Raw genomic sequence first — 11,116 nt, forward strand, 5'->3', positions numbered from 1 at the left:
ACCCGTGTCCCCTGCATAGGCAGGCGGACTCTCAACCACTGCGCCACCAGGGAAGTCCCCTCCCTGATTTCTAATGCCTCAGTTTCTCTGGAACAAACTTAGCTCCCTCTCTATTGCGTCAGACTCCCTAGCCCTGGGGTCCATTTCCCTGACTCTGGTTAACAATGCCAAACCTGAGGAAAATTGCATCCAGGCTTCATACAAAGACACAAGGTAAGGGTAACCAGAATAAAACTGCCTGTGCAGTCTACAGACGCTTAAATTTTCCTGGTTGTCACCTTTCCAGTCTCAAATCACAGAGTCATACAGAGATTACTAGGAGGCATGATTCAAACTTTTGCTTCCTTTGGCAGATCCCTACTGCCCAGACTAAGAGTAAGTACAAATGAGGCTATGATCAAGGATCTCTCCTTAACTTTTGAAGGTATCACAGATTCTGCTGCTAAAGCAATATCTGCCCAACAAAAATCCCTAGACTCTCTGGTCAAAGTTGTTCTTGATAATAGGAGAGTCCCTGACTATCTTTTGCTGAGCAAGGAGGTAATTGTGCTGTAGCCCATACCACTTGCTACACTTGGACTGACACTTTTGGGAAAGTTGAGACTCAGTCACATAAGACCATTGGATAAGCCAGTTGACTTTAAAAAGTGACTCCTTCTGGACTTCCCTGGTGGTCCAGTGGTTAAGAATTCACCTTCCAATGCAAGGGACGTGGGTTCGAGCCCCGGTCAGGGAACTAAGATCCCACGTGCCGCAGGGCAACTAAGCCTGCATGCCACAACTAGAAGAGCCTGCACGCCGCAATTAAGACCCGACGCAGCCATAAATAAATAAATAGATAGATAAATGTTTTTTAAAAAGTAACTCCTTCAATAGAGTCTTTCTTTGACTTACATGATTCTGATTGGTTTGGGTCTTGGGGACCGTGGCTCTCAAATGCACTCCAGACACTCCTGCTTATAAAAATCATAGTTGTCTCCTGGTGTACTGTATCTTCTCAGAAGTTTTGTTTGTTTGTTTGGTTTTTTTTTGGCTGCTTTTGGGTCTTCGTTGCTGCATGCAGGCTTTTCTCTGGTTGCTACTCTTCACTGTGGTGCGCAGGCTTCTCATTGCGGTGGCTTCTCTTGTTGGGAGCAGAGGCTCTAGGTGCACAGGCTTCAGTAGTTGTGGCACACGGGCTTCAGTAGTTGAGCCTCACGGGCTCTAGAGCGCAGGCTCAGTAGTTGTGGCACACGGCCTTAGTTGCTCCGCGGCATGTGGGATCTTCCCGGACCAGGGATAGAACCTGTGTCTCCTGCATTGGCAGGCGGATTCTTAACCACGGCGCCACCAGGGAAGCCCTGAAAAGTTTTTTTTTTTTCGGTACGCGGGCCTCTCACTGTTGTGGCCTCTCCCGTTGCAGAGCGCAGGCTCCGGACGCACAGGCTCAGCGGCCATGGCTGACGGGCCCAGCCTCTCCGCGGCATGTGGGATCTTCCCGGTCCGGGGCACGAACCCGTGCCCCCTGCATTGGCAGGCGGACTCTCAACCACTGCGCTACCAGGGAAGCCCACCCTCAAAAGTTTTAAATGCGTATTTGCAACTGCTAACCACCAAGCTAATGCTTTCCCTAAGACTAGAATCTCAGAAGAGGATCAAAGAGAAAGACTGACTTAAAGAAAGTGAACACGATACAGCATTGTCAACTGTGAATAAATACCACACAGAGACTCAGCAAAAACTTCGAGAATTCCAGAGTTTAGTTGGGAGTAGCACTAAAGCCTGAACAATTTTTTTTTTTTTAATCACATCTCTCAGGCTGAGAGTCTGATCAAAACGAGGCATTGTTTAAAACAAGACAACAGGGACTTCCTGTTTCTGGGGGCCTAGAGTGGAAGCATCCGGGAGCGGCTGTTTCCCTCTAGGTTATTCCTTCTTCAGCTGTCTGGAGGGCACCAATACCTCTCGTGAAATACTAGGGCGAAAACTATTTCCTGATTTTCTAATTCTACAGAATGTTCTGTATTTATGTGTAACTTAGACAAAAAAAGGGGGGGAGCTAGTGAGGGAAAATGGGAAGATGTAGATCTTGTATAACTAGTATTAGCCTACCCAGTTAACCAAATCTCGAGGTGAACTGAATCATCCAGAGAATTTGTTTGCAAGTAACAGATGCATCCAACTGGCAGCACATTACTTGAGGAATTCAGTGAGCCCAGAGGGTAGAAGCAGAATGCATGAAACTATTTGAGGGTCTGCCCTTATTATATTTCCAATAGGTTTGCCTTGATTGCTTATTCTTCCTGCCAAAACAATCATGTGGGTAAGATGTCTATTACTGCTAAAGAGTTCTAGATATGTTTTACATTGACATGATGAACCACAATCCCTTTCTTTCTGTGCCAGTTTTATCTTTTTTGTCATTAAGTTCTATGTTGGTCATCAATGAAACTGCAGGTTGACAGAGTACAGTTTGATCTGAGAGGTTAGTAAAAACTCTTGGTTTCAGATTGGCCTGAGTATGAAGCCAGAGAATTGTAGGAATGTCAGAGCAATAGATGGGGACAGAGGTCGGCCCCCGAGAGACAGGATGATCTGGTCACCAGAATGTACTCTCCACAAAGACAAAGATTTGTGTCTTTTGCACACTGACATATCCCAAATGCCTAGAGCAGTGCCTGGTGTGTAGTAGGTGCTCAATAAACCATGGTGGAGAGGCTGAGAGGATGGGTCAGTGAGAACATTAGCATTTCAAGGCAGGGAAAGAAGGTTGGCTAGTGTGGATGTGGGGTGGAAATAGAAAATGTAGGATGGTGGAGAAGGCACGAGGGCTTTCAGGACATAAAGAAGTGACAATGGATTGGGGGCATATTACTTAGGGCCTGAGATCTGAAAGGGAACCGGTGCAGGGAGAGAGAAGTACTAACAAGATGTGCTTAGCTATGTTAGATGGTTGCTTCTGTCGATGTGCAGGATAAGAAAAACTGAATGATAAACTAGAGGTACTGGTAAAAATCCCATTTGTCTTTCAAGGCAGCTCAAATGGCAACTCCTTCTGAAGGCCTTTGCTGAGGGGTCAGCCCTGAAGTGAACAGTTTTCCTCTATTAGTTATTAGTGTATGTGTCTTATGCCTTTCTTAGGGTAAATTTCAAGAAAGTCAAGCCTGTCATGTAGCTAGTTAAATGGCAGGAAGGGAAACTGAACCCTCCAAGTCCAAAAATACTCAGATTTGGCTGTGAAAAATGACTTGGAAACAAGCAACTCGGGCTTATGCTTTGGTAGTAAATCTCTTTCTTTACCCTTATCTCTGGCAAATACACATGACTGTTCTGTTAATTGCGAAAGAATGCTCTGTTAATTGCCTATTCATAGCCTTTGACCATTTTTCTACTGGGTTGTTTTTAAGAATCTATATATTCCAGATACTGAACTTTGTTGGTTATATTTCTTACAAATATATTCTTCCTGTTTGTATCTCGTCTTACTTTTTTCTGATTTTTGAAGGTAACTGTCATGCCTATACTGTAGTTAGTAGATGGTAAGCTCTTTGGAAAGCAAGAGATAGATGTCCTGATTTTCTCATTTTCTAGGAAGCGCCTTTGTTTTTTTTTTTTTTGCGGTGTGTGGGCCTCTCACTGTTGTGGCCTCTCCCATTGCGGAGCACAGGCTCCAGACGCGCAGACTCAGCAGCCATGGCTCACGGCCCAGCCGCTCCACGGCATGTGGGATCTTCCTGGACCGGGGCACGAACCTGTGTCCCCTGCATCGGCAGGCAGACTCTCAACCACTGCGCCGCCAGGGAAGTCCGCCTTTATGTTTTACTGCTTACAAAATGCTTGTCAGGGCTTCCCTGGCGGCGCAGTGGTTAAGAATCCGCCTGCCAATGCAGGCGGGTTCGAGCCCCGGTCCGGGAAGATCCCACATGCCGTGGAGCAACTGAACCCGTGCACCGCAGCTACTGAGCCTATGCTCTAGAGCCCGCAAGCTACAACTACTGGAGCCTGTGTGCCTAGAGCCCGTGCTCCGCAACAAGAGAAGCCACTGCAATGCACCACAACGAAGAGTAGCCCCCCACTCGCTGCAACTAGAGAAAGCTTGCACACAGCAACGAAGACCCAATGCAGCCAAAAATAAATAATTTTTAAAAATGCTTGTTAATGTTGATAAGTGAAAAAAATATATATATAAATAAAAAATATATTAAATATATACATATATAGGTAAGGAGTAAGCCAAGAGAATAAAAACTGACAAAGCAGTATTTAGTAAAACACTGATGTGACTAATGCAAAGATAAATCACAAAGAAAATGCATGTCAGAGATTAATATACTCACATTGCTCTCAGTAGCGTTCAGTCCATGAGTTGATAAGAAAGGGGGGTGGGAATTTGTTGAGGCAGCCTCAGGAATTCCTTTCTATTTTCCCAGGCAGTGTCAGAAGCAGATATATCACTTCTGTAGCATTTAAATCCTCATCAAATTTATATTCCACCAAATCTGAGTTTATGGAGTCTGAAACGCCAGACCAAGCTTGGAAATCCTCTTTTGGCAAGCGCCAAAAGCTTGCCTGAAGCTTACACGTGGCTGAAGCTTACACGTGGCTGAATTTAAGCCAGTAGGCGCTGCCTACACCAGGTGTGGTTAATACTGAAAGCAGGGCAAGAACTGAAGCCTTACACATTCCTTTCTAGTTAATTATCTTCAAACACCAGAAAAAGTTGCAGGTGCATTCTCTCCCAGCTCCACCCACAGTCGCTGCTGTTCAGAGTTCTTAAGGTATGAAATTGTGGCACCAATTTTTGGGAGAACGGTGGTGGTAAACTTCCTTTCTCTGGTACTCCTCCCCACGCCCTACACGTTGTTGCATAGACTTATCTATGTCTATATATTTTTAAATTATTCCAGCTTCACCACTTAGTATGTACATTTGGGTAACTGCTTAAGGTTTCTGTGCTTGTTTTCCCATCCATAATATGAGGATACTAATTCTGTTTACCTCATAGGGTTGCTGTGACCATTGAAAAAGAATACAAAGCACTTAGAACAGTGCTTAGCACATAGTTAGCTCCCTTTACATGCTGTTATTGCAAAAGTAAAGCAGGTTCGTTCTAACAACTTTATTAACACAAAGGAGGTCCAAGAAAAAGTTCACCTTTCCCCTCTGCCTCTACCCTCTTGCCATCTCTTACTTACCTAAGGAAACTAGTAACGGTTTCATGTGATCATTCCACATCTTTTTTCCCCTCATACCAATATACTGCAAATCTACCTACATATATGGAGTTTTTTTTCTTTTTTTTTTTTAATAAAAGTGGATTCACATTCACTCATTTTATTTTATCATTTAACGATATATCCTGGATATCTTTCAGGGTGATTATGTGTAGCTAACTCATTCTTGTTAAGAGCATAATATTCTGTAGTATGTGTGTATTGTAATATATTCAAATGTGCTCCAGAAATAGATAATCGGGGTTATATCTGATTTTTGCCAGTGACTAGAATGGTTCAGTACACATCCTTGCTCTTCCATCCTGATGCTTTCAGTCTGTAGGACAGATTCCCCAAAGTTGGACAACTAGATCAAAGATTTATGTGCCTTTAAAATGTTTAAATATTCAGCCTGATTACCTTCCCCAAAGGCTGAGGCAACTCATATTCCCACCAGCAACGTGCCAGTTTTCCTGAAATCTTAATTGCCCTTGATGTTATTTGTCTTAAATTGTTTTGCCAACTGATCGGTAAATAATTATATCTCATCTTATTTTTATTTTATTTATTTTTTGCTGCACCACGTGGCATGTGGGATCTTAGTTCTCTGAGCAGAGATCGAACCCGTGCCCACTGCAGTGGAAGTGTGGAGTCTTAACCACTGGACCACCAGGGAAGTCCCATCATGCCTTATTTTAATTTGCTTTTCCTTGCAGGCCTGACAGGGCACCTTCTCATTTGTTTATTGTTGTTTGCAATTTCCTGCCCTGAATCATGTGTTCATATCCTTGACTTTTTCTTTTATTGCATTGTCTTTACCTAATTATTTGTAGGCATTCTTTGGGATTTTAACTCTTTGTGATGAGTTCTGGATATCTTCTCCTGATTGTCTTTTGCTTCTGTTTATAGGACCTTTTGTTAAATACAAATTTTTGATGTTTATGTGGCTTTATCTCTCAGGCTTTTCCTTCATGGTTTCTGAATCTCTAGTCTTTCTTAAAAAGTATCCTCTATCCAGAGGTTATACAAATTCTCCCTTTCATCCCATACTACTTTTTTTAAGGTTTTTAAAATAACATTTATGTCTTAAAAGTTAACATGTGCATAACAGGAACCAAAAAACATTAGAAGCAAAAAACAAAGTTATCCATAATCACAAATAGTTTACTGTTTGATGTGTCCTTCTAGGTCTTGTTTATGTAGGTAGCTACACAACTAAGCATCCATTTTTATGTAAATAAGACCATACAGTTATGTATCATGCTTTTTCACACATCATGAATATCTACCATTTTAAAGTCCCAAAGCTATGAGTATTTTGACAACCAAGAATACACTACACCAACTCAGTCTGGAAGGGAAAAATGTAATCCTGCCTTTCTTGGTGACAAAAATTTCATAAAAGACAAAAATGGCAACAGGCCTCTAGATAAAGATATTGGCAAGAGTTATGATTAAAATACTGCAATCCCTTAATGTTCAATTAAAAATGAGACATAGGGCTTCCCTGGTGGCACAGTGGTTGAGAGTCCGCCTGCCGATGCAGGGGACACGGGTTCGTGCCCTGGTCCGGGAAGGTGCCACATGCCGCGGAGCGGCTGGGCCCATGAGCCATGGCCGCTGAGCCTGCGTGTCCGGAGCCTGTGCTCCGCAACGGGAGAGGCCACAGCAGTGAGAGGCCCGCGTACCGCAAAAGAAAACAAACAAACAAAAATAAATAAAGAATTTCTAAAAAAAAAAAAAAAATGAGACATAAAGCAACAGAGTGCACAAAGCATCCTATACTATTCTTTTTTTTTTTGGTGGGTTGTTTTCTTCTTTTTTTTTTTGAATTTTTGAATTTTATTTTTTTATACAGCAAGTTCTTATTAGTCATCAATTTTATACACATCAGTGTATACATGTCAATCCCAATCACCCAATTCATCACACCACCACCACCACCCACCGCTTTCCCCCCTTGATGTCCATACGTTTGTCCTCTACATCTGTTTCAATTTCTGCCCTGCAAACTGGTTCATCTGTACCATTTTTCTAGGTTCCACATATATGCGTTAATATACGATATTTTTCTCTTTCTGACTTACTTGACTCTGTATGACAGTCTCTAGATCCATCCACGTCTCAACAAATGACCCAATTTTGTTCCTTTTTATGGCTGAGTAATATTCCATTGTATATATGTACCACATCTTCTTTATCCATTCGTCTGTCGATGGGCATTTAGGTTGCTTCCATGACCTGGCTATTGTAGTAGTGCTGGAATGAACATTGGGGTACATGTGTCTTTTTGAATTATGGTTTTCTCTGGGTATATGCCCAGCAGTGTGATTGCTGGATCATATGGTAATTCTATTTTTAGTTTTTTAAGGAACCTCCATACTGATCTCCATAGTGGCTGTATCAATTTACATTCCCACCAACAGTGCAAGAGGGTTCCCTATCCCATACTATTCTAATAGTTTCATTTTTTAAAATGTAGATCTTTAATCTGCCAGCAAATTGTTGCTGTATGTGGTGTGTTAGTGGGATAGTTAAAACCCAAAACTTTAATACAATAGACACACTGAAAAGCGCACAAGTTCTAAGTGAATTTTCACAAACTGAACACACACTTGTGTAATCTGCACCCAGATCAAGAAATAGAATACGGCCAGCATCCCAAAAGCCCATTTGTCCCCTTCCAGTCACTATCCCCTGATGGAGGGTAACTGCTATACTGACTTCTAGCACCTTACATTAGTTTTCTAAGGGGATAATTTTATTTTCATGCAGATGGCTGCTTAAGTATGCCAACACCATTTATTAAATTAGCCACTGTTTTCCCAGTGAGTTAAAATGCCTCCTTTGATTGTTGGTACTTGTAAGGAGAAAATGTATTTTTTGATGCAGTGGATGGATTGCATAACCCAATGTCTAACAAAGTCACATCTTCCATTATGGATCCCAGCTGGGCTCACCTGTAGCCAGAGCTTTGCTGGTTGGTGACTGATTTTCTCCATGTTCCTTGTGTGTGTCTAAATAGTTAGAAAAGCACTGATCCTACTGGCCCACTCAGAGAGGACATCCTTCAACTATGCCATGAAGGAGGCTGCCGTAGAGGCTTTGAAGAGGAAAGGATGGGAGGTCACTGTGTTGGACCTGTATGCCATGAACTTCAATCCTGTCATCTCCAGAAACAACATCACAGGTGGGAGCAGCTCTCCCCTTTAATTAGGTCTTTGTGGATCTTCTCGCCTGTGGGTTTTCTGGCCCCACCTTGGCCCCTCTGGCGTCAGCCTCTTTTTCCTCTCTGCAGGTAAACTGGAGGACCCCGGGAACTCTCAGTATCCTGCCGAGTCTGTTCTGGCTTATAAAGAAGGCCGTCTGAGCCCAGATACTGTGGCCGAACAAAAGAAGCCGCAAGCCACAGACCTTGTGATTTTTCAGGTGTGGTTAAGACATCAAAAGGGGTGTTGGGACACTTGCGTTCTTATTGTCCTAAACCTGGCACCTAATTAGCTATGTAATCTTAGGAAAGTAACAGCCACTTGACAGCATTCTCTGTAGAGAAGGGTGATTACTTCAAAGGCGCAGTATTACACAGATTTACAGATGTCGTGAATCTGGCTGTATTACTGTTTGAAAATATGACTGTGATGGCAGAGATGACATTTGAGCCTTGAGCTTTTTTTCCCCAGTATGTTTAATCTTTTTCTTCAGTTAGTTATTTCTTGTGGAATCACTCAAGTTTGCAATTCTCCCCCGCCCCCATCTCCATAAGCACCCTGAAAATAGTTTGTGGAGCTGCTATCTGGAGGATTTGGACTCCAGAGAAAGTTCATTAATACCCCTGAAGGGTCACTGAAAACGAGATACCTGAATTGGGCAGAGAATGATATTCATGTCCCCGTGGATACCCTGCAGAGAGTACATGGAGCCACTGCCACCAGTGGAGATGGAAAGCACTGCCTTCTTATTCTGTAAAAGAAAAGTCATTACCTTCCACATCTCCTTGGTGACAGGAAGTTAATGAAACAGCCCCAGGGAAAAGAACACAAAGGTCCCCCCTCCCATCTGTTTGTTACTTCATACATTGGCTCCTTTGAGCCTCACAGTATGACTCTGCAGAAGTACCAGCCTGGAAGATGGTACACAGAGGGGCAGGCCCAGGATTCCATACTCCTGGATGTGGCAAATCAGGTGAAGGTTGTCATGGTAACACAAAATCAGTGCTGACTGCTGGTGCCTAGGTGGAGTTATTTGTTGTTTTTTAATCTATCTCCCCACACTGCTAGGCATGTATCTAGGCTTGTAATCCAGGAGCTCTAAAAATGTTTCTTGTATAGTTTTGGGTGTCTGCAAAATGAAGACAGACTGACTTTTTTATTATGGACAATTTCAAACATACATAAAGAAGAGAAAATAGTATAATGATGCATCCACCATCCAGCTTTAACTCTCAGTATCCCCTCACCCCTGTTATTTCCTGGTGTATTTTAAAGAAAATCCTGAACATCATGTCAAAATATCTATGAAAATATCTATTAAAAATTTTGGGAGAGACATGCATCTCTCCCAAAGGGACCTGGAGCCTGATTTTGGCATCTAACTGTGCTCAAAACTCTGCCTCAGGACAGAATCTACCTAGAATCCAGGTGTTAGAAAAAGCAGAACCATCAACCTACCCGGAAAGGTCCCTTGTCATACACGGCAGCATACGAGTAAGTAAACTCGCCTATGAGCACTCACTCAAACCAGACTTTCAGGATGGCAGGGACTCCAAACCACTGCAGGGGAAACTGTGGGACAGAGGACAAAGAGGTCAGATGGGGAACACCCCCAAAATAGAAGACTTAGGGTGCTTAGCTGCTGCCCATGATGTCACTGAGGGGCGAACTTTCTTCAGGACATGTCATCCCTTCTGGAGGAGTTAGCACATTCAAGAAAAGAAAATTTTAAAGAAAAGAAAATTATTGTCCTTGGTCAGTCAACTTGACAGATTAACTTTTGTTGTTTGTATATGGTACAAGGTCTGTGGGGTTTGATCTGTGACTCACCTCTGTGCTTTGTGTATCCCCAGAGTGGCACTCTGCATTTCTGTGGCTTCCAAGTCTTGGAACCTCAACTGACATATAGCATTGGGCACACTCTCGAGGATGTCCGAATTCAGATCCTGGAAGGATGGAAGAAACGCCTGGAGAATATTTGGGATGAGATGCTACTGTATTTTGCTCCAAGTAGCCTCTTTCTTTTTTTTTTTTTTTTGCAGGCCTCTCACTGCTGGGGCCTCTCCCGTTGCGGAGCACAGGCTCCGGACGCGCAGGCCCAGCGGCCATGGCTCACGGGCCCAGCCGCTCCGCGGCATGTGGGATCCTCCCCGACCGGGGCACGAACCCGTGTCCCCTGCATCGGCAGGCGGACTCTCAACCACTGCGCCACCAGGGAAGCCCCCCCAAGTAGCCTCTTTGACCTAAACTTCCAGGCAGGATTCTTAATGAAAAAGGAGGTACAGGATGAACAGAAAAATAAGAAATTTGGCCTTTCAGTGGGCCATCACTTGGGCAAGTCCATCCCGACAGACAACCAGATCAAAGCGAGAAAATAAGATTCACAAGACTTGATTTCCTTCTAAAATATAGCCAAATCTAGATTTCTTTCTTGGGGTTCCTTGACTTGCTTTAGTTCTTAAGATTTGTGTTTTTCTTTTTCCACAAGGAATGGATAGAACAGACTATATTCATACATTTTTGTATAGTTTTGTTAAACATAACCGATTCTGTTTTTTTTTTAATTTATTAATTTATTTTTTATGGCTGTGTTGGGTCTTTGTTGCGGCGAGTGGGGGCTACTCTTCGTTGCGGTGCACGGGCTTCTCATTGCAGTGGCTTCTCTTGTGCAGCACGGGCCCTAGGCACATGGGCTTCAGTAGTTGTGGCACGCGG

General features: G+C 43.2%; 1 protein-coding gene across 2 annotated transcripts; it reads left to right on the top strand.

Moving 5' to 3' along the window:
• Positions 1 to 8,258: 8,258 nt before the first annotated feature.
• Positions 8,259 to 10,880, top strand: NQO1 (NAD(P)H quinone dehydrogenase 1). Of its 2 annotated transcripts, none has more exons than XM_079723647.1 (4): positions 8,259 to 8,382; positions 8,491 to 8,621; positions 10,174 to 10,397; positions 10,617 to 10,880. In XM_079723647.1, exons 1-4 carry the CDS (start codon positions 8,274 to 8,276, stop codon positions 10,777 to 10,779), a joined length of 627 nt encoding a protein of 208 aa, XP_079579773.1. In that variant the 5' UTR covers positions 8,259 to 8,273; the 3' UTR covers positions 10,780 to 10,880. The 2 variants fall into 2 exon arrangements, with proteins under 2 accessions (XP_079579773.1, XP_079579774.1); XM_079723648.1 differs by having other exon boundaries at positions 10,255 to 10,397.
• The last annotated feature ends 236 nt before the right edge of the window (positions 10,881 to 11,116 follow it).

The sequence above is a fragment of the Hyperoodon ampullatus genome, assembly GCF_949752795.1.
Source record: "Hyperoodon ampullatus genome assembly, chromosome: 18".
Classification (NCBI taxonomy): domain Eukaryota; kingdom Metazoa; phylum Chordata; class Mammalia; order Artiodactyla; family Ziphiidae; genus Hyperoodon; species Hyperoodon ampullatus.

What these genes read in the sequence shown, in the direction of transcription:
- NQO1 (XM_079723647.1), top strand. Translation starts at nt 8,274, where the DNA reads ATGAAGGAGGCTGCCGTAGAGGCTTTGAAGAGGAAAGGATGGGAGGTC. An exon ending in CTCCAGAAACAACATCACAG is followed by an intron (nt 8,383 to 8,490) that starts GTGGGAGCAGCT and finishes TCCTCTCTGCAG; the next exon opens with GTAAACTGGAGGACCCCGGG. An exon ending in ATTTGGGATGAGATGCTACT is followed by an intron (nt 10,398 to 10,616) that starts GTATTTTGCTCC and finishes CTGCGCCACCAG; the next exon opens with GGAAGCCCCCCCAAGTAGCC.